Source organism: Paralichthys olivaceus, chromosome 3, assembly GCF_024713975.1.
Source record: "Paralichthys olivaceus isolate ysfri-2021 chromosome 3, ASM2471397v2, whole genome shotgun sequence".
NCBI classification, from domain to species: domain Eukaryota; kingdom Metazoa; phylum Chordata; class Actinopteri; order Pleuronectiformes; family Paralichthyidae; genus Paralichthys; species Paralichthys olivaceus.
The window spans coordinates 7,046,757-7,070,713 of record NC_091095.1 but is presented as its reverse complement, the minus strand read 5'-3'; the positions used below and the strand labels follow the sequence as shown (position 1 = coordinate 7,070,713).

Below are 23,957 nucleotides of genomic sequence, written 5' to 3'. Positions count from 1 at the left end.
CCCTGACTCCTCCTTCTCTTACACCCCCCCGTTGGCTCCACCTCTGGATCGCGTCACCACCACTGGATGCGTCACGTAGATTCTAGAAGGACGCGTTCCGTTTCGCTCCGTTTGCTCCTTTACGAAGCGTCCCGACGTTCAAAATCGCGACCCCCCCCCCCCCTGCAACGTGCTGAAGAAAAGTCCAAACCCATCGAAGCCTGAACTGAACCGGGTTTATATGTTAGCGATTGGAATTGTGAACAAGCCCCGCGCAACAGGATGGGTAGAGGCTGCAGGAGTTGGACGCGGACGTGGGGCTCTATTTTGTTTCGGGGGACACGTGCAGGGGCGAAATGGCGAGTACGTGCTCATCGGCACAATGAGCAGCTCCAGGCTGTTCTGATGTCGGTGCAAGCGGAGGCAGACATACATCAACATGCGGACGGACCAGATCCACCAGTTCACTGTGTGATGGTGGAGCTGCTGCACAAACAAGAGCCCTTCATAAACAACTGCTGGTCAGCATCCGGTTATATAAAGCAAGGAGTGGAAGAAGACATAACCTGCACCACCTCACTAAATACACTGACTCCATTAATGCACTGAACCACTTTTGAGTTACTTGTTAACAACAATAGTGTAATAATTAGGTTTTCTTCTCTATAAGTGTTGTTCTGTTTGTGTGATATAGGATCTGTGCACCTTAATTAGTTTAAATGTTTCATTTAAGATAATTTGATTATTTATTTTTATCAGTATTTATATAGTAGAAATACAAAAAATTGTGATATACAATTTATGGTTGTTATTCATATTATTCAATATTCAATAATAATAAGTAAATCTTTCATATTCACGTGGGTTTACTTCCATTTTATGCTACTTTACATTCCTACTTCACTGTATCTTTAGCAGTCTGGTTTTAGAGGTTTCCTTCAGTTAATGAGAGTTTTTTCTCTCCATAGTCGCCAAAGTGCTCCTCGGAGTTCCTCTATAATTTTTAAGATCTTGACCTTCTAAAGTGCCTTGAGATAATGTATATTATGATTTGGCGCGATACAAATAAATTTGAATTTCATTTGATATAAATATTTTATCTTGATGAATTTATTTCAAAGGTAGAAGTTACTTTTCAGATCTTAAATCTTTTAAAAAAACCTAATAAATGCAAGTCTATAAATAAGCATTTTAGCCATTTTTAGTTTGTGTCCCTTGTCACATTTCCAATGCATTTTACAATGCCCTTAACCTTACTTTCACACCCAGTGATGGATGGCAGTGGCCAAATGGGTGTTCAAAGAAATCCCCGTCTGAGTCACTGCCTGCTTCGTCTGTCTCTCACACTGCAGGGGCAGTGACATGACTTTCCAATTGGAAGAAGTATTTAGATGAGTTGCACAGTAGAAGTAACAGTATCTCAAGGTAATATTAGGTTCGAGTGAATGAGTTTGAGCATCAAAATGTATTTATAGTTTAAAGAATAAAAGTAGGCTACTCTCACTGCTGACAGACTCACTCCTATTCAGTCATATAATGACACTACATTGGTGTTACTGATTCATTCTTTCAGCATTTTTTAAAAGTACTATATGAAATAAAATATATTATTATTATGACACTGAAACCAGGAGGTGTGTCCACATGTGCCCAATAGCCATTCGCACGTTTCGTTGTATGTGATAGACACTCACGACACGTTTTGAAGCCAGATGGAGACATGTGTCTCATGGTTGTGATAATGAAAGAAATCCAAGAACTGTGATGATGTGAAAATGTGCACTCTCTTAACTCGTCTGCTTATTGTGAGATGCCATAGACGTGACATGTCCATGCTTCTTTTAGGAGATTAACTGCAAAGGTATTTCTGACGGAGGCACGAGAGAGGAGCGTTAGATCCCTTTTGTGATTGCTTGCTGTACATGCATCATCTTAATTAAATCCAGATTGTAAAAATAGAATGTATTGTTGCATTAAATGTAAAGTGTACATGCTTTATTATGCCATGTGCTTTGCTTTAGTGTATGCCCTCTGTGATGTTTTCTGTTTCACTGTCATCACTGTATGAAGAGTAAGACAGAATCCACACACTTGCAATGTATCATATTAATGTATTGTTTATCAAGGGTGTCTTGAGTAAAACCATGTAGGGTTTGTTTTCAGGAGCAGGTCTTGTGACTGGAGGCTTTCTGCCTCTCCTCCTCCTCTCACCTTCTGCCCCTCAAACATAATCCCAGTGGTAGCAAACATTACGCAAGCTGCTGGCAGACTGACTATCCCTATAACCAGAAGCACATAGTGTAGTTGCAGGTTTTAGTAGGAAAACAAGATCACACGTCAAAGCTCGGGGGGTGGGTTTGTGTCACTACAGGTCAAAAGGAAGAGGGATGGGCCATCATAAATAACTTCAGGTGGCAACAACCCACGTTCTGGTGTGAACGGCACTCGACCAAGACGCAGTCAGGAGGGAGGGAGGTTAATTTAGTGAAAAATATGATACATCAGAGGTGTGTCTCTGCTGTTGTTGTTGTGTTTCATGATGACAACTACACTACTGACACAAGTCTTCTACACTGTCCCCATGTGGTATGGATACACAGCTGTACAGGTATCAACAACTGTACTTGTGTTGTTCTGGCATCTGTATCATCGCCTTTACTCCTTGATTTTGCAATATAGCAAAATGCAATAATATTACAGCAAGTGAATACTTATTTTTTCAAAATTGTTTTTGCAAACGTTTCGATACTTATTATCAGAGGCCTCAGTGCTAAATTTGAACCTTACAGCACAAAGTAATTTAATAAAACAGAACATCATTCTACACATTATTAAGAGTCATGGGTTCCACATTTGAACAAGAACCCACATGCCAGGATGGGTCAGTCTTCCACTGTAGCAATGCATTGCGTACATTTCTCAGGTAGGAAAGTTGCTGTGCCCCTGGGCGATGATTGTACCTTTTCTAAGAAACCTCCCCCGAGCAAACTTCCTAGAAGAGAGCAGGCTCCAGTTGAGAAAACGCTCTGTTGTAACCTCTGCCAAAAAATGTACGTGCCTCTAGGAATTACAGGAGACAGGAATTACTCCAATATCCAGAAAAATCCTTTCACACAGAAGTTAACAAGGATTTTGCAACACACTTTGTTCCATTTGTACTTAAGAAAACCTTTTATTCTTTTTTCCCCTTGTACTTTGCTTCTGTTATATAACCCCATATAAAAAAAGTAGTTGAAATAAATCCTGCTTTTGAAATCTTAGAATTGCCTCTCTGATGGGGCAACAACACAACAGAAGCTGCAACTGTTCACCCGTCTGCAAGCAGCTGAAATGTTCAGGCTCAGCTGTTTTTGTGTTTGTGTTGCAAATTCACCTCTGAATGAGCCGGTAGTTCAGAACATGGAGTTCAGCGTCATGCTCCTTATTTATTTAATGTCAGTTAGTTTCACAACAGCTGATGTAAAAGCATGTACAAAGAGTATTTGTCTTGCAAAGTTTTGTAACAGTTAGGGCTGCAACTAATGATATGTCGATTATTATTTTGATAATTTTCTAAATTAACTTTTTTTTGCAGAATCCATAATGCACAGATTTTCAATTTTGTGAGATGTCTGTGGAGATTCTCAGTCTTCCAGGTCATGGTATAGCCAAGCTAAAAACAGGTCAACTGTTTTTACTTAACCAAGTCCAGTTGACCTGTTTTTGAATCAAGTGTGATGTAAGTCAAAGAAAGAGGTTATGTTTTCACCCGTCTGTATGTTTGGTTTGTTTTATTGTGAGCAAATTACATGAAAACTACAGGAGAGGTTTCAGGGAAACAAGGATGGCATATAGGTCAGGAGAGAACCCATTCAAAATTCAGATTAGGTGCGGATCCAGTTCAGGGGGCAGATGCAGGAATGTTTTATCCCTTTCTTCACCATCGTGATATATGGTGTTTTTTTTTACATTTTCACCAATTTCCCAAAGAGTAATTCATTCGTATTTAAGGGAACAATATTTTATGATTTAACCATCTGAAACTTTTGGCCTTGGAATCATGATCGCTTCTCGTCCTCGTGGCTGCAGTACTGGCTACATGAGGCAACTCACTGGCAAACCACGAAACCGTTTAGGGTGTGTTCTCAATCTGACGTCTGCTGATTCACATTGTGTCCCAAAACCCTTTCTCTCCATGTAAACAATCACACTGTCACACCTTCAAAGCAGCACGTTCGACAGTGCTGCGTAAACCCTGACAGAGTTGGACGAGCTGCAGAGGGATTGGCTGCAACCTGATATTCTTCTCCCTTGTTCTTGGCCTCCCTCCAGTTCTTCTATTCGACTCTTGCAACCACTGAGACCTTTGGGGGCTGATGCATTCCAGAAAAGAGACAAACACACCAGAGGGAGGGAAGAGCGAGAGGCGGGCACAACACGTAACACGCGTAACACATGTTGCCAGTGTTTTACAGGAAGTGACTCCACTGACAGAGGAGGGACAATCCTGTAAGAGGATCAGGTTGCAGCAGGCAATGTGGTCATATCATTGGTTGATGTTATTGAGACAGATAGTTACATCATGTCGGTCTATTGAAGTTTATAATAACATGAACATTTTTTAAATATACTCAAAACCATCAGCAATTTAAACATCCAGTCAATTACTAATAGAACAAATCACCACATCCCCAGCCATTCACATGGGAATGAAAAGTAATAAGTAAGTAATAAAGTTAATAAGTAAGTACATTTACTCCATACTGTACGTAAGTACAACTTGTACTTGAGAACTTTCATTTCCTGTTGCTTTATACTCCTCCCCAACAATATCTGAGGTAAATATCTGACCTTTTCCTCCAAGATACTTTTAACACGTAATCTTACAAGATAAAATTCCTAAAATACACACTTATTAATGTCAGTGCCTTCAACATGCCGGATTTGTTTCATGAAGAGTCACAATTATTCTCTGAAAAATCAAGGAAACTAGAAAAACACCCGATCTCACAATGTTAAAGAAAATGAAAAACATTCCAAGATATAATATAATAAAGATAAAAACAAAACCTCTGGCGGAGTAAAACAATCTTTTTAGCTTCTTCCTTAGTAAGGGCCCTTAATCACATTTAAACATTATGTATTTCAATGTAAATTACTTTCTGACGCCCTGTAGAGTAAAATGCCACAGCATTGCATGTTGTATTATTGCATCAGACTGTACACATGAACCTAATAAAGGTGCGGCTGAGTGTGTTTACAACTCTCATTCTGCATAAAAGTCATTTTATAGTTTGGAGTACATTTCCTGATAATATCTATGTACTTTTACTTATATTTTCTCCTTATAATGTATTTAAATATAATCACTTCCTGCCCCACGCCTCTCTTCAAACTGTAAACATGCAGTGTCAATGAGGAGAAAGAGATGCCCTTGATTTTATGACTGTCACAAGCTGTGGAAGCTCTAACAGGTAATCCTGTAAGTGTGTTTATATGGGTGTTTCTAGTGTGGAAGATTACTGCTCATTAACTGCATAATCTGAACCATTGTGACTGATGACTGCCTCTAAATCCAACCAGCTATGTTGTCCTCAAGCCTATTGACCCAGCCAGGCTCATTCAAAACAAAAGCTCTCTGTGTTCATCATCGCAGCAGTCTGGCCTGTTTCTTACATAACCTGCTGCTGAGTCGAATCATTAACCCCGATCGAGTGCCCCCATCCCCTCTTCATGACCAGAACTGGAACATTGAGCAGATTTCATAAGGGGGGACATTAACTTGGATTACACTATTTATCAACACAGAGGTTATGGTGTCTGATGCCCCCCAGTGGACGGTATAAAACATTTCTTTGTTTTTCAAACATGTGCCGCCTCCGTCAGCAGAGTTTTGTCATGTGAGGTTCGAATCTCGTGTGACCTTCAACTGCCAACAGTATCTGCAACTAACACCTGCAGGTTTGACATACGAGAAGCTGCCTGGTGGCTCAAGGCTCAAAGTGTACAATAACACAGACGTGATCATGTCTGGGTCGCCAGCACTGTACCACTGTACTTGAGTTTTACATAAATGCAACTGACCCCCAAAAATATATGTATATGCCTAAAATTGTATTCAAAGGATAAAAGTATGAAACAGAAAAGAAAAGGCATTTTCCTCACTGTGGTTTAACTTCATGGGACTTAATAGTAAATACTGAAATTGATTTGATTGTTTAAGTTTCAAAAGCTGTCTCAGAAAATCTTTTATACCCAAGAAATGAAAATCCATTCATTAAGTTTAGTTCAGGAAAAGAAAACTCAATCAAGTAGTGATTAATAAATACAAATTATAACAGTAGAGTAAGAGTAATCATTTTAATATAGCAACATAGTGATTTTATAGATTTACAGTAAGAAATCGTACTAATCTTAGATCATTTTTTGACAGAAAGAGAGATCGAAGCATCATGGAATGATTGAGATTCAAATAAAATAGAAAAACAAGACAAAAAAAAAAGTCAACACAAACATACACCTCTTAATACTGTGCTCTGATAAAATGTTTGAAAGGAACAGAACGCCTCACATGACAAGGTCCTTGGTTAAAACCTAAAGTATGTGGCTAAAATAGATTACAGTACTTAAATACAAAAATAGACTCTTTTCTGAATTTGTTTGTTCTCTGCTGCATTCATCTAGTTGGACGGATGTGTGCTTCCGGCATGCGTCCACGGGTCCGCTGGGCTCCCTCAGTGGCACATCCGAGAGGTCATCTCTTTCTGCAGCAGACACACAGACACAGTACAGAGCGTTACAGCGATGAACGAAGTACTTGTGCTCATTAGTGTTGGCCGATGTCGACTGACTTGGCAAATAACGTCGTGCACAGTGAAGCATTGTGACATCGGGTGGGTGGGGGTGCTAAGTTCTGACACTGGTAATCATTAGCGAACATCATTAGCATTAGCGATGCTCACAGCAACAGATACATCTTTGAAAATAAAACCTGAAGCTTATATTGTAGACATATTTGTTAGTGTAACAAACAACCACCAGACTGGAAGGTTCTGGGTGTAAAATGAAAATAATCGTCATCATCCACAGATGTATCTCCAGGCTTTCGTTCACACTGACCTACTTCAGAGGAGGAGACATTCCGAACACGCACAGGACACACAGTCTCTCAGAGCTAATCAACAATCGATTAATCAGCACCCGATCAATGTCAGTGTAACAACCAGTTTGGGGATGTGCAGTGGTTCAATGACCCTTTGCTGTATTTCACTGGGATGTTGTCGTAAAATAAGGATTTCTGGAGATATATAATAATCTAATCTAGATTAATGAGATAAAACAGATTCTGACAGATACAGACTGTGAGCACTTCTTGGATAAAGAGCACAAATGGTGGCAGCATCCTGTTTCATAAACGACCGTCACTGGCATGCTTTGTGATGCAGCATGTCCTACATTGGCGTAAAAGTTCGATTTGATTAGTCAAATGAAGTAAAGTTATTATGAAAGGAATTTCAGGTCTGCAGGTTACGCATTTTAATGTTGTTGCAGTTCACGGTCAATTTCTGAAACCTTTTCTTTTGAGCAAATGCTAAATACAGCAACACAACCCGTTACTTCACTTTTTATAACCAATTATCAATTATAACAGCTTATCTGCAATTTAACAGTATCAGGGTTTATGTTTGCAAATAATTAAAATAATAGAGCAGAACAGAAAAAAACAATAAACTAAAATAATTCAGAAAATGTGGCCAGTATGTAATTTGTCCATCTTTTCTTTTTTAAATTATGAAATCTTTTTTGTATGTACCACTCTGTAAGTACAGCAAATTGGTAGCAGTTCTAAAACTAGATAGACTAGAAAGATATTCTTATATGTTATGTTTTATATATGTGTTCAAGTAAAAAATGTTTAATAAATACAAAGTTAGTTGATACAAACAAATATTGATATTAGCCTCAGTAATCCAGTATGGGTGAGGCTCCTCCCCTCAGATTAGTCTTCTTTTTAATGCTGTACTTCAGTTTGGTCATTTCATATATGTGCATTGTCAGGTCTTTATCTGACACAACTCATTTCTTCAGTAAAATATCTATCAACCTTTGTTGCATCCTCATGTCTCCTCTTTATTTCAACACTGCTGCAGCTACTTCCAGGGTTAAACATTTATATTTCCACATTCATTTAACATAAACTCACCAGAGGCTCCAGCTCTTTGTGGTCAGTCAGGTTGAACTCAGTGACAAAGTAATAGAAATGCTTGTAGCAGGTATTGACATGAGCCTCGGCCCCCATCTGGCTCACACGGTCAAAGTGGTGGATGTAGACGTGGACAAACACCCGGAACAGACGAGACAAAATCTTCTTAGCCACCTGCATGAAGGTCTTAGGGAAGGGAGTACCTGGGAGTCAAACAGATGGAGACATGAGAACACGGAGGTCAATCCCCTCTGACCTTTTACTGTCTAGACCATGATGATTTGGTTATGTTATTTTAAACTTGCTTGGATTAAAAAAAACAGGAATATATTAATACAACATAATTGAATCCATTAAATAAGTTGCTTATTTTTCTTATTGCGACAAAGAGGTCACATGATTTTTGTTTGAGGCTCCATGTCTCGATGATTTAAGATGTTGGTCAGAAGATGTTAAATGGAATATTTAATTGAAGCATTTACACTAAACAGGTTCAAACTTACCTTTAGTGACAAAAACAAGCTTTTTAGAAATAGCTGCTTCAGTCACATGTGCCATCATGCGCACACCCATTTTGGAAATGTTGTTATGGGAACACATATTCAAACAAACTCACATAAACACAACTACATGTTCATTACATGTTACTTAGGGACTACATCAGTTTAAGTCAAGGTTAAAGTTATATATGGATCTTTAACACCTGAGTCATCATGTGTTATTGAGCTCTGGAGACGGAAAACAACATACTTAAGGATGGAGGCATTTCATATATTAATGGAAACCAACAGGACTTGAATGGGGGGAGGCATAATCCTCAGATCATGTGATTAATTTAGTGTCTTGTTTTGCTTTGACTAATTCAATAATATTTCAGGAATCTGCTCCAGAGGACACATGCAGCAAAGGTCGTGTCTATTCATAGCCCACTGTAAATTATGTGGCCCATTTTTAAATCCATTGCTGGGATGTTTCTGTACTTAGTCAAATGCCGAGCCGTGGCACATATCACTCAGTCTACACATGGATGACGCAACAATCTGAGATGATAGGAAGATACCCAGAATGCCACAGTAAGAGGAGATAAACTGACAATGTGTACAATGTGCAACTCTGAAGGTGATCTGATAAATGTGGCCTTGCAGATTTCATCTAAAACATCACTTTGTTGTCTGGTAGCTGAGAAACAGCGGCTTCGGATTTTAGATGCTTTCATGCCTTTTTTTCATGTGACTCATGCGGAAAGGACAGAACCTCATTCAGGTCATTTATTAAAAATACAGCGCGAGTGCATGTTACAACACGAGTTTCCTACTTTTGCAGCTTATGACTCTTCTAATTGCAACCCATGGTCACATTACATATGTCTACTGTGTCAATGAGTGAAAATTTAAGGGCTCACTTTCCAAAAACTAAAATAATTCAGTATTTTAGAAGACCAAAAAATGATGTGGTATTATAAATATGTTTGTATCTACTTTCCTCTATGAGGAACATCTTTGTGACAGGTCACAGCCCTGTTTCTTATGTCTGTGGACTGAGTCTTTGAATGGGTGGAGACTTGGTTTGTTCACTACTTGAATCATTTTGACTTTGATCTTTGGATTTCTTGAACTTCTGCAAAGCTAAGAAAAAATCTAAATCTCAGTTACTGACCTAATTCTGAGTCTTGACGTACTGTCTGTGTCTAATCGCAGCACTTACCGACGTTGGTGGGGAAGATGTTTTCATTGTTGATCTGTACCTCGATCCAATCCATGAGCAGGCTCATGTACTTGGGGGCCGACAGTGCGGTCGGCCTCTTGTACTTGTGCTCGTCCTGCCAACGATATTCGTACTTGGGCCCGCCGGACATGACGGGGCAGGTTTGGTCGGTGCAGGAGTCGCTAATGGTGCCGTAGATGAGGTTGATGCGGTTGAAAAAGTCGACCACGTGGACTGCCACCCAGTCGTTGAGGTCCTCGCCGTGGGGCAGCTGCACAGCCTGCTTCAGGTCCAGCCCGGCGTTCAGTGAGGCCTGGGCCTTCTTGTGCAGATCGAAGCGCTGCGTCCCGGGCTCAAACTTACGCTTGGGCCGGAATGTCCTGTCTTTGTTGAAGACTTGTTTCAGCGCCATGGACATGGTTATATGTGGCGGCTACAGCGGCTGGTGATTTGTTTGAACGCTTCAAGTGAATTATTTACTGTCAGGGTCAAAGGGTCGAGTAAATAACCAGTGAAGAGTTTTGTTATGGACGGAGTCCGTTTGTGGTTCTGTGATCCTGCGTAAAAATAGAAGAAGCAGATAGAAGGAAAGGGACAGAGTTTGGTTAATGAATGTACGCCTGCATTGAAATGCATAGTTTCTGTCAAAAAAACATATAACCAAATATTACAGTCTAGGGCTAACAATATTTTTCAATAACTATAAATCTTCAGATTTTTTTAATTGATAAGTTCAGGTTTATTAGATTCTGGCATGCATAGTTAACATGTAATACATCAGAGTTGACTTGAAAGTTGCACTCCACTGAAATTATTAACTAAATCATGAATTATTCTATTAACAGAAGATTAATCTACCACTATTCTGATTATTGATTTATCACTGGAGCTAGAAAATCATTAGGAATGCTAGAAAAAATATTGCTCCTCCAACTTCAATGTGAGTATTTCATGTTTTCTCTGTTTTATGTCATTACAAACTAAATATTAGAAAAAAAGACATCAGAAGACTTCACTTCATTTTTTGGCATGTTAGGTTTTTAAACTCAACAACAAAATCCTCAGCAGATTTATTATGGAAGAAAATAATCGCATATTTGGTCCAGTTTAAATTGTCTTGGGTCTAAACTTGCACGGATGTGGTGACGTTTAAGCTCCTTATCCACCTTCTTAGGCTGATGTGAATTCAAATGAATTCATCTTGTGGTATGGCGTTGTTGCTGGGCTCTGTGACCAAAACTTTCAAGACTTTCAAGACTTTCAAAACTTTTCAAGATTTATACTATCAGTAATTATTGATAAATATCATGATAAATGTCACATTATAAAGTCACAGTAAAACATCACATAAAAGTCAAATGTCTAAGATATAGGTGAAATTGGCAGAAATGTAATATTAACTAATCCTAGTGATGTTTTCACAAGTATGTTTCATCTAAACTTGTTGTTTTCTTGACCTTAGAATGGCCCTTTCTATTTAAATAGCTTATATCTACATCAGGAGCAGCTCCTCTCTGCGGATGCTGCCAACTGAAGGCTACCAAAGGTTCTTCTTAATGTTTTGAAGAGGAGGGTGAGGTGAGGGATATGCAGCTGCAACATGGAACTTCTCCACTAGATGTCACTAAATATTACAAACTGTATCTTTAAATCTTGTCTGCAAACGTACTTTTACCAACTGCTTTTAAATTGATAGTTTTTTGCTACTACATTTGCTACCAACTTAAAAAATGACCTAATACACAAATGAATTTGGTTCTTTCAAATAAAAGGTCGCAACTGTGACTTTGAGTTAGTCAAACTAGTTCATTTGTGTATTACTGATTGAAGGGTTGCTCCAATAATTCTCTGTTTTCAGTGTATGTGATACTGACATTGAATTAATGATTACCGCCAAGCCCTGTGACGCGTTGAAAATCAAAGATGTCATATCCAGGTAAAACACCATCAGTAGGTGTTTGAGTGGAGACATGTGTGGGTGATCAGATCATGAATACAGTTGAATCAGTCCATGTTTGTGTGAGGAGGCTGATTCAGGACCACAGACTTCATGCCTTTGATCATGAGCTCAGGTACAAGTCTCAGCAGTGTCAACACAAAGGGCCTCATTCACCGTCACACAGCACAGACTCGCTTCCGACTTCTGACTCTCATTCACCGACAGGAATCCGCGGAATGACAATAAAACGAGCTCTGACCGGGTGTTAACATCATCTCCCGGGTCCCTCACACCTCCATCCTAACACTCACACCTCCGTCTTCAACACGAACTTTGAGGTCGTTTCTTTGTCGCATTTTGCAAAACAAGAGCCGCAGATTAAAAGAGCGGGGGCACATGACGACTGTAAGTTTACTGGTAACGGACGGACGGTTCGAGCTAACTCCGACTTGTTGCTTCCTGAAACTTAAAAACACAAACAGGACGAAATGACCCCACGGTTCTTATATTGAATCACAGCTTATGTGAAATAAACTCGTCGGTGTTACAGACAGGTCATCAGACGCTGATCAAACCGCTCAGATCAAAGCCACTTTCCCGAGAACTTACTTGTTCCGCCTTCCTGTTCCGTCAGTTTCCTTCGGTGTTTGATCGATTATCGCCCGGTCACTGATCGATAGCTTCACGGAGGCAGCTCACACGGACTACATTATGGACACATGGCGCCGTACATGTCGTGGAATCACTGATAATTCTATAAACACGCCACTTTCCTACAGAAACTAACGGAGGACTCCTCCCTGCGGAACGAAAAGTGCAACCACAGTCAAACCTCAGGCACTGACACACACTTCCGGTGGCAACCTTCAAAATAATCATCTTCTGTTACTATGAACGTCACACAAAAAATTAGAAATATGATCAAACACAAATTTGTTTCAAACAACGTGACTGGTTTTATTTATTATTTTCACACTTTATATAACTTTATACTTTAAACACGTATTATAAGACAATAGGGACAAACCGCACAATAACATAATATGTTTTTATCGTGCACATGTATAGAACTGCCAACATCCCATTGGGGTGGCTGTGGCTGAGGAAAAAGTGGATTGTTCGATAACCAATGTGTAATAATGTGATTACATGTTTCTTTGAATCTCCCAAATGTGAGATGTGATATAATTTTGAGCTGTTCCTTTATATATCACATTGATTACCTGTATACATTTTGCTGCTTATACTTCTTTACTCTTACTTTATTAAAACTTTGAATACAGATACATACTAAATCCAGCAGTACGTTTCGTCAGAACCACACAAATGGGTCAATTGGTTTATGTGAAAACTTTGAGGCCATTATTTTGAAGACTATTTTATGAACTTCCTGTGTTGTGTGGCCCTCGGTGTTGCCTGGCAGCTCAGAGTTACTTCCTTTGGCAGGGGGCAGCCTGACTAATCCCATTTATTTAATAACGCAGTTACTATGAACCACAATATCATGTTTGAATTACCAATTGGAAAACCAAAGCCAACATCTGGTTCCTGAACAATTAAAGGTTCTAAAGCTATTGACCTTTAACCTAAAATGTATCTCTGCACATAAGGCCAATTTAAACTACTGGTTATTTCGGACTATTTGTTTATGTGGTGCTATTTAAAAAAGTCATTGGCTATAATAACCCTCCTTAACACACCAAAAACTGTGCTGCTGTTCAATGTAAGACTTTCTGTTTTTGAAGAATAGTTTAGGTCGAGCCGTGGATGCCCGGGTCTGAAGGTCAGCTGTGTAATCCTCTTAATGATTATTTGCCACACATTTCTGTCACAACTGTCATCTTTGACCTCACCAGTAATTGATGATTATATCATTGCATTGTTATATACAGTCTATTGGAATTACTCTGTGGTATCTCTAAATCAAATATCCCACATAGTCCTATATGATGGTAACGTTCCTTTTTCCTTTTTCAGAAACTTTGTGTGGAAGTAAATCAAACTTTGACTTTGTATCGCTGACTTCACAGAAATGTTGATATCCCAGCATTGAAGTGGTGGCAGGTTACAATGAAAAAACAACTTGTACCATTTGCTCTCATTATACTCAGAATATAAAAATACATTTTAAACGTGAGGACGTCGACACTGAACATTCAAACCGCTACAGACAGACAGAGACCCTCCTCACATGGCCGACCCACTGAGGTTTAATATACAAATGCACATTTATTGTCACTAGGGCCTGTTTAGCTGTATGGGTACAGTAGTTGAAGCTGGTCAGTGTGGCCCGTTCATAAAAAGCTCTTTGTTTTGGTTGTTTAATGGCCAGCTGAAAGGAGGCTTTGTGCAGCGCTGGAACAGAATGTGGCTTGTTTCTTGTCTACTTGACAGGCTCTGCAGTGGCTGTGGCTCCCTCAGGCTTGGCCTTGTTGGAAATGGAGTAATGGTACAACCTCATGGACTCCTCAACCTTCTTGAAGTCTGGACGCTCTTCGTGCCTGGTGAGGAGGAGAACAGCCGTTAGAAAGGTTGTGACTAATGGAAGATCAAAAGTCACAAGAACTGTAGAGTGAAAGACACTATGTTGTCTAAATGGTAAATGGATCTCTATTCATAAAGATATAAGTTGTTTTAGTCTTGATGACCACTCAAAGCACTTTATATTACAGTTTTACCATTGACACACATTCATTTCTCTCCCAAACATCAATGACTAGTCGTCAGGGCCAATTTATGGTGCAGTATCCTGCCCAATGGCACTTTGGCACGCATAATAGTGGGGAATGCAATTGAACCACCAACCTTTTGGTTCGTGGATTACCTGCTCTACTTCTTCCACTAGAGTGTTAAATAAAAATAAACATGACACCAGATCACAGGATAGGTTACATCACTGCATGTATGGTATGTGTGTAATTCATCCTCAGCGCTCTCTTGCAAAAGGGATTTTGATTTCAATGGGACTCACAAGATCAACTATCTAACACATGCACAACATTCAGTCAGATGAGTTTCTCACTTGTACGTCCAGCACTCTTTCATCAGTGTATACATTCGCTCTGGACACGCCACTGGACAGTCCATCCGGCTTCCACTCTCAATCAAACGTGTCACCTCTGGTCCTTTCATTTTCTGGACAAAGTTAAAAAAGAGAAAAGAGGGGAGGTGACATTCAGGACAGATCCTGATCCTGCATGAGTGTGAATACTGTGATGAAGTTAATGTATACAGTATTTTACCTTGTAAGGCTTCCCTCCATAGGAGAAGGCCTCCCACATGGTGACACCAAAACTCCACACGTCACTTTTACTGGAGAATTTGTGGAAGTTAATACACTCTGGAGCGTACCACTTCAGGGGCCATTTACCTGCAGTGCGAGCCTGTGCAACACAAAATGTGTGACAGTGAGCAGCTTGTCAATGAGTCACCAAAAGGCAGCTTGCAACATTCTTTAAGTCAATTAATTGACCCACGGCCAGAAGCATGTGCTGAGGATGATAATGTAGAGGTAGTATTTGTGAAACGTGAGGTCTTCCCAGAAAAGTAATCAAACAAAACTATCTATTTGTATTAGCCGCAACACTGATGTCCTCTCACGCCCTGATCCTTTGGTTATTCTGCATTTACGTCACTTTAGTTTTGCAGTGCGACTACTTTAAGAACATTTTGTCACATCACGAGGACCTTGTAGTAGTTGTCATCTGCTCCCAGGGCCTTTGAGAGTCCAAAATCACTGATTTTGGCAAACTGTTGTGTGACCAGCAGGACGTTACGAGCTGCCAAATCTCTGTGCACAAAGTTCTTCTCCTCCAGATACTTCATCCCCATCGACACCTGGTGCATCAGGTTGACAATGGTCTCTGCAGTTACAGTATCCCTGTGGATAACATGAAAATAAGATGAAGTCAATTTTACAAATCATGATTCTAAGGATGTTGTATATCGCTAGTTCCCAACTTACATAAGTCTGAGGAGTCACACAGTGATAGAAGATTAAGACCGTTCTGTATATTTCTTCCTAATTTATGTCTAAATGTTTTCTCTTCTTGTAAATATCTGGATTCTTTAGTTGCTTCAAATGAAACAGAGTCTGATTGATCTCACTTGTTGCTGCTAAGGTATTTGTTGAGGGGTCCAGCAGAAGCCATCTCCATGACCAGCATGAGGCTCTCAGCGTTGCAGAGGCCGAGCATCCTGACGATGAAGGGGTTGTTCAGCTGGTGCATGATCTCAGCTTCCCTCATCATCTCCTCCTTCACCAGCTTCTCATTCTCATTCTTCAGCACTTTGATGGCCACGTCGATCTGACCACTGACCGGAAAAAATCAAAATGAACGTTGTAAACTTTGGTTTGGGTAAAGACATGATATCACGTGCATACATCATACAATAGCCTATGTCTCATTAGTTTATTTTACAGTTTCTATCTTCTCATATCTTTGTTTTATAATGATTCAGTCCTCACGCCTCAGTCTTGAGAACTCCCTTCTTGACGCAGCCAAAGTTCCCAGAGCCGAGCTCCACCTCGTCCATCAGCAGCTGACTCCTCTTGATGTCAAACTTCTTCAAGTCGTTCGGGTTGTGGTACGCGTTGAACCCAGTGCAGTCCATAGGTAGAAGATCCCGCTCTGCAGCTGAGTTGGAGGCCGCTGCAACCACTGTGGGATGAAGATACAAACCACATGTGGGAAAAGCACAATCCAGCAGGTTTTGATGTTAATCTGCTGGCAGGTTTTCACATGTCCCGTGCACACTGTTAAACAGATGGCATCTTTTAAGCTCCTTTTAAAATTCGAATTATAGAGCTGAATACATTTAATCAAACACAGCACTCAGAATTTCAAGATTATTGTACTTAATCCCATTTTAATCCCTCCACTACTTTACTTTACACACACAACATATAATTAATGTGTAAAATATGATGCAGCGTTTTGAATTAGAACACCCAAGAATAAATAAAATACTCAATATTAATTTCACACGATTCAGCTAAATTGTTTCTCATACATTAATGCTGCGGAAATATACAATAAACCTTTTAAAATTCATGTAACAGAGCAGCTCATTGTTTGTCTGAAAACTGTGATGCAGGAAGTGAATTTTACTGGTGGTACTTCACAAGACTGACCTCGAGGTGGCGGTGTGTATCCATTTGCACGTCTCTGAAAATGTCACAGTACAAATCTCAGATAATAATAATAATAATAACAATACTACTTCTACTAATAACAACAACAATAATAATAATAATAACAATACAACTAATAACAACAACAATAATAATAATAATAACAATACAACTAATAACAACAACAATAATAATAATAATAACAATACAACTAATAACAACAATAATAATAATAATAACAATACTACTACTACTGATAATAAAAACAATAATAATAACAATAATAATAATAATAATACTGATAATAATACCAATAATGATAATAATAATGATGCAGTAAGTTGTTGATACTCACTGTTGCAGGAAGACTTGGTATCTCTGCAAAGTAACAAGACAAAACGTTGTATGAACAATATCAATTATAAATTATTTAAATTGTTGAATCTTTCAAATGAACTGGAAACTCAGTGGGTTTTTATAAATCTAATTCAGAAAATGAAATAATAACATAAAATGTTATGTACTTGCGCCAGCTTTGCCGTTGAGGCACGCCTCTACGAGAACCGTCACCAGGCCGTCAGGTTTCATCTTCAGGTACTCGACCAGCTGGTGAGATTGAGATGGGTTTAAATTTGAATCTAAAAAAGAACATCAGCTGCAACATATAAGGAGCAATAGAGCATTTACCTGCCAGATTGTGTCAAACTTGGTTCCCTCTGGCATGGAGAATTTACCAGATTTTTCCTGGAGTATCTGATAGTGGTAAACTGTTTTCCCATATATCATTGAGAGTGCAAAAGTCCCAGAATCATCTCTGTCTCGCACTCTGACAAACACAAAAAAACCTAAAACCTCAGAGGACCTTTGACATAAAAAAACAATCAGAGGCAAAAAAGTGATTTGACAATATCACCTCACAGCGACTTACAGAAACTTTCCGTCCGGTTGTGCACCAGAGTACAGCCGCCTCTCTCCTTCCTGCCGGGCGATTTTACCATGATACCAAGGCATCCTCTCATGGGCTGTAGTGGCGATCAGCTTCTCCAGCTGAGGAGCTTGGCTGATGATGGCCTGTTCCATGGCTTCTCCCTGAACAGAGAGTCAGACACAAAAAGGCGACACCCATTTGAATTATTATGGTGCCCTGTGTATGTATCAAGATGTTACTTCCATATTTACAAATATATTAAGTAATACCTGCAAAATATTTGGTTCAGTCTCCTCAGTCAAAGCTCTTTCACACAAATTGTACTCACATATTGTGTTTACCTCCCTTTGAATAGTTTTCAGTGGGTCTATGTACCGTTGTCCCCTGAGGATTTTCCAAAGTGATGGGGACATTTAAAAAATAAATAATAAATCCACGAATGAGCCTGATTTCTTTCATCAAGATCCATAAACTATTCTCTGGGGAATAAGTCAGAATGTCAAAATACACCTATCTTAAAGAAAGTGATATAAACATTCTGGATGCACCGCCACAAACCAACATTGAATCAGTTCTTTATTGGCCTATGTCCCATCCCTCCAACAAAATGTGTGGAAATCCATTGAGTAGTTTCTATCTAACTTTGTGAACAAACAAACAAACAAGCCAATGGGCAGGGGCTGAACCTCAATGGTGTAGCGGTGTGTGAAGTGGAAATAACTGAGAAACCATCACTTTAGCCTCACCTCCAGGTTCCAGGTCTGCTTCACATACTCCCTTAGCATGTTTTCTCTTAGGCTGTCGAACACGCCGAGCTGTATCGGCATATCTGGAGAGCGCAGACAGGGTTTCCTCAGGGCGCACACCAGCCCGTCAGCATCCTTGCTGTAGAACTCACAGAGCTCTGCAGGCCCACAGTGGGGCTTCCCTCCTACGATGCAGTACGTCCCGTTCAGCTGCTTCTCTATGGAGTAGTGGTGAAACTCGACGGTCCACGCCAGAGACAGGACGTAGCCACCCAGACTGCGGAGACACTGCCGGAGCAAGAAGAGACCGTCGGCCATCCCAGCCAGTTTCAGGTGCTGCTCGGCGTCTGAGCGACTGATGCTGCCGTAGAAGAAGGGCAGCTCGGCCGCAGGGTCGATGGACATGGTTAGACTTCAGCTGGACTTAAACTCAATGTCCTGGATGAAGATGGTGGAGAGAAACTAGAGAACCAGAGAGAAAAAGATGGAAAAAATCAGCATATAAACAAATGTGAATGTTAAAGGAATAAGCTGATACGGAAGAGCAGTGTGTGACCAGTACACAGGTTTGAATCCAGTCTGTGACCTTTTTGCCTTTTAGCAAACTGCTATTACGCAACAATAAGAAAACTAGAATGTCACTCAGAGAGCACACACCTCCACCAAGGCCCCTCTTTAAATTCACTAAATCCTGAATTATTCGCAAACATTCAATCCAACCTACAAATGCACAGGGGTGAAAACATACGTTTCTTGTTAAAATCCCAAATTAGATGCTACAAAAAGTATCTTGAGATCCTCACCTCCTCTTCTACGTTTTTACCAGGACAAACTACAGGATGATGTTTTGTCCTCTACACTGACGAGCTGTGAGGTTTCATGCGCTGGGATGAGATATTTAGTGAGAAGCACCCACACTCTGAGACTACATGAAGTTTGCAAATGTAGACGCTGGTGACAGAAGCCACAACAGGAAGTCACAGTCCGCCCTCACAGCCTCCTTTCTCCAGCATCTCGCTCTTTTACGTTGAACAGGTGCTTTTTGGTTCGAGAATGTTCCCTCTGCGTCAGAAACACGAGTTTGTACATTGATCTTTTGCTGCAGGACAGCTTCTCTGAGAGTTCACACACTGTGTTGATAGAATAACTTAAGTTGAGCTGAAGTGAAGATGTACAGATAAAGTGAAGCAGGTTTTGACTTCAGAGTGGAAAAGTTATAAGGAAAATGTCTGTTGTAGTTCAAAAACTGAAAATGACAGCGTTCATGAACCGTTAACACACGTCAACCCACAGAGAAGAGATAATGTGGGTAGCACACGTAGACATATTTGTTGAGCCAATCCTCACTGTGTCATCGTCCTCCATCAATTTCCAATTTCTATGTGAGTGGAATATGCACAAAAATGGATGAAACATCAAACCTGCATATTTTGAATGAAAACCTCAGTTTCCTGGCCACACACCTGTGATGCTGCCCACATCCGCAGTGGACAACAAAGCTGAGACGCATTGATGCCACAAGATATGAGACGCCGCTGTGACTTGACCCCTGTCGCACCACAACAAAGACCCCAGACCCCAGACACACTCTGCTCATGCATGTTGTCAAATTATGGCTCATGTTGGTTTACCATACAACATCAAATGTATAATCTGAGGTAGTAAAGGAAGCATTTTATTCTGCTGCTACGTGACCATTAGAGAAATGTTTTTATTTCAACACATTTATTAGCTAATAAGAATTCAATATTATTTTACATACAAAACATATGATGATGTTGTAGAATATGTAGATTCAACTATAGAACAGTGCATAAGATATTTTGTAAGCTACAATAGTGAAATGCTATTTACACATTAATGCACCAGTAACTAAAATGGTAAATGTATTGACCATTTAAAACTTTCAACAGTACTAGGCGCCATCACCCATTCCTGCTCAAAGACACAGACTGGAGGAGCTGGGCATTGAACCACTGACTCTGGTTATTTGAGGACCAGGCCGCATCAAATTTAAACCACTTATAGATATCAGTCACCTCAATATGTCTGATTACGATCTGTGAATTATTCCCCTGTGTAAATATCAAAGAAACCAAAGAAACCAACAAAATTAAATGGTCTCACAATGTTAAAACGAGATGCAAAAAATTCCTGGATATGCCCCTTTATTCAGATCTTATAAAATGTCTCACATTACTTTAAGTGCATTTTGCTTCAGTCCATTTAAGTTTTGTCTTATTGAAGTTAAACGTCCAAATTCTATTATTTTTCCTTTTTGTCTTTTTTTAAATTCCCACCACACTAAGCAACAACGCTCCCACGATGATTAACTTTTCCTGTCGACTCTGAATTCATCACCAAGGTCTGTGATAACACTTAAACTGCGAGAGAAAAGTGAATTTAATTACAAATCAACCGACCCTCCCCACACACCATGACAAGAATACTATTCACCCTGGTGTTATTTATGACACAACTAAACTAACCAAAACATTCTCCACTATCCAACAACGTGCAGAAGCCAAGTCTCAGCACAGATCATGTTCTTCTCCAAATATGACTTTTATGGCTTTTTTTCTTTACCGTATATCATGAGCCACAGACGCCCGGAGTGGAGCGAGATGATGAGGTGACACACGAGACAACTTTGAACCCACAATGCTGCGTGGTATCTTTCATAACAACTTCACATACGGACCATTTTTGAAAATGGAGGAATCCCTCTAATCTGCACAAACATATAGTTTTGTAAATGAGATGCTGCAGCGTGAGCGGCTGGAGACCAAGTGAGCGGCTGGAGACCAAGTGATCAGTGGGAAAAGACAGGCCAAAATCTACACACCAGAGTGTTTCTTCTCCTCAGAGAAGCTGAATTCTTCTCTGGCATTATTTTGGGCTTCTAGGCTTAAAGTACATGTAAAAAACGGTGCTAATAAAATCTCCATGATTGATTTCAGAAGGTGTTTTCTGTAGATGATGCGAGTCACATGGAACACACATATTAGCACAAATATTCATATTCATTCAGTCATATTCTGCCTTATCCTCTGGTATACGTTGTGAAAGAGATGATGCTGTTTGCATAGATAAATAATTTGATATCAAATGACGGGAATCTTTTTATGATCAATGTAATCTTTAAATTTATTATTTGTGGAAATATCTCAGATTATCTCTTAGGCCCTGAAGTCTTTCAGACGCTGCACCTCATCACGTAGACATTTTACTCTCCTGAATCATCAACAAGTGTGAATTCCACCAATGACGTCAGTGATCTAATCATCTGACTAATGCAAGCTGTTTTCTGCAGATTATTTGTTCAGATGCAATGATAATTGTCACTCTTTGTACTCTATGTGCAGTACATTCTGTACACACAGCACAAAAACATTGGAGTGTGTGTTGGCGTCCACCAACAGATGCAGATTCTTTTAAACATCATACATGAAGGGATTTCTTTCCTTTATACTTGTTTTAAAAAACAAATGAAGGCGTGGGAGGGTTGTAGATAAGATCAGGGGCAAACGGCATCATTGGAAACAAGTGACATTCCGACAAACACTTTCCTAGTGTATCTTTAAAAACTAACTGTTGAGGTTAACACACAATCAGTGATTTAAGTTAGAAGCCATTTTTGTTTCCATTTTGAATCTCTGTCTTATGGACCTAAAATAACACAAGCAGCGCAGCCTCGTGTTGTTTTATCTCCGTTCATAAAACAAAAGAAACATCTGCTGAAAATTAACAAGCACATTTTGGCCCATAAAAATCCTCTTGGTGTTGTAGAGACCAGTGTTGTCCGACTGTGGCTGGAACACTTCGCAGACATGATTCAGCCCAGCACCAAAATAAATCCAGTCATTTCAAGAAAAGTCTCAAGCGATAAAAGAAACACACACATATACACTTATATACACAGAGCTGCTGGGTGTGTTAAAAAACTACCCATTTTTGGTTTTCTATTCCGAGGCTAAATGAAGGCAGCTATTTTTATATTGTACGAGTAATCTCTAATTTTGTAAACCAGAGCAACAATGGTTCCGTCTGACTGTGGAGCACACGCACTTTCAGCTTGGACACAGCTGTGGAAATTAAAGAAAACTTTTTTTGAAAGAGAAATATACATATACTCAGTTCAGATAAATTTTAAATAAATTAGGCCTTTTTAAAGCTGTGGTTGAGTTTAGTTGAGTTAAGCTCCTCTTGCGGTTGTGGATGTTAATAAACTACAAGAAATGTTAGAATGCACTGAACGATGACTGGTAACTACTACTTTAAACTAATAAAATATGTATTGAAATATAGTATTTAAGAGAGAAATGAAGATTTTGAACAGTACTGTTCTGTTTTAGTTGAATTATTCTATTATTTAAATAAAAGAACCTACTTGTATTGTCACCACGTGATACGTTTTTGTGTTAAATGTGTTAAAGCAGATACAAGAAGACGATCTACTCACCTTTCACTGCGATGCTGCTGCTTTACAGACAAAGTTATATCTGCTGATCTGATGGTGGTGTAACGTGCTGTCAGCAATTGTGGGTAAGTTTGAATGAACCCCCCCCCCCCCCCCCCCCCCCCCACACACACACACACACACACAGACACACACAGACACACACACACACACACACACACACACACACACACACACACAGTGCATTCATATAAGAATAATTGATAATCCAAAGTGTGTGTAGATATATATATATATACACCTGTAAAAATATGTATATATTTATGTGTGAATAGAAATTTCCTTACTATGGTAAAATACTTTTTTTGTCTTAAAGGTCCAGTGTGTAAGATTAAGGTGAAAAGGAACTATTCTCAGAAATTTGATGTAGAATAATTCTCACGATGTTTTCACTAGTTCATTTCATCTAAATTGTATGAATTGTAGTTTTCTTTACCCCAGAAAAGGACCTTTATATTTAAATACTTTATATTTAAATACTTTATATTTAAATACTTTCTATTTAAATACTTTATATTTACATCGAGGGGACCCTCTCTACGGAGGCCGCCATGTTTTTTTACTGTCGTGGCTGACATTTACTGACATGGCGGCCTCCGAAGAGAGGGTCCCCTCGATGTAAATATAAAGTATTTAAATATAAATAGACTGAACAAACTAAACATCTTTTGTGTTTGTATGACAACTGAAGCTACCACAGGTTCTTTTTCATTTTGGAAGGAGAGGGTGAGGTGAGGGGTGTTCAACTGCAACATGCAACTTATACTTATACAATACTAGATATCACTAAATTCTACACACTGTACCTTTAATTTCTATTTGATGTGTGTAATACTTCCTTATTATGGACTATAATATACACACA

At 39.4% G+C, this 23,957-nt stretch overlaps 2 protein-coding genes across 3 annotated transcripts; both read right to left on the bottom strand.

Annotated features, from left to right (window-relative positions):
• Nucleotides 1-6,304: 6,304 nt before the first annotated feature.
• mob3a (MOB kinase activator 3A) lies at nucleotides 6,305-12,662 on the bottom strand. Its single transcript, XM_020098600.2, has 4 exons — nucleotides 12,414-12,662; nucleotides 9,866-10,422; nucleotides 8,162-8,364; nucleotides 6,305-6,722 (listed from the first exon to the last, which is right to left on the bottom strand). Exons 2-4 carry the CDS (start codon nucleotides 10,281-10,283, stop codon nucleotides 6,693-6,695), a joined length of 651 nt encoding a protein of 216 aa, XP_019954159.1. The 5' UTR covers nucleotides 10,284-10,422; nucleotides 12,414-12,662; the 3' UTR covers nucleotides 6,305-6,692.
• A 74-nt stretch (nucleotides 12,663-12,736) lies between these two features.
• zap70 (zeta chain of T cell receptor associated protein kinase 70) lies at nucleotides 12,737-23,156 on the bottom strand. Of its 2 annotated transcripts, none has more exons than XM_069521719.1 (13): nucleotides 23,075-23,156; nucleotides 18,613-19,074; nucleotides 17,867-18,027; nucleotides 17,626-17,764; nucleotides 17,463-17,544; nucleotides 17,294-17,316; nucleotides 16,939-16,972; nucleotides 16,273-16,465; nucleotides 15,912-16,118; nucleotides 15,492-15,684; nucleotides 15,047-15,187; nucleotides 14,827-14,939; nucleotides 12,737-14,305 (listed from the first exon to the last, which is right to left on the bottom strand). In XM_069521719.1, exons 2-13 carry the CDS (start codon nucleotides 19,015-19,017, stop codon nucleotides 14,188-14,190), a joined length of 1,809 nt encoding a protein of 602 aa, XP_069377820.1. In that variant the 5' UTR covers nucleotides 19,018-19,074; nucleotides 23,075-23,156; the 3' UTR covers nucleotides 12,737-14,187. The 2 variants fall into 2 exon arrangements, with proteins under 2 accessions (XP_069377820.1, XP_019953911.1); XM_020098352.2 differs by lacking the exon at nucleotides 23,075-23,156 and adding an exon at nucleotides 19,416-19,665.
• Between the last annotated feature and the right edge of the window lie 801 nt (nucleotides 23,157-23,957).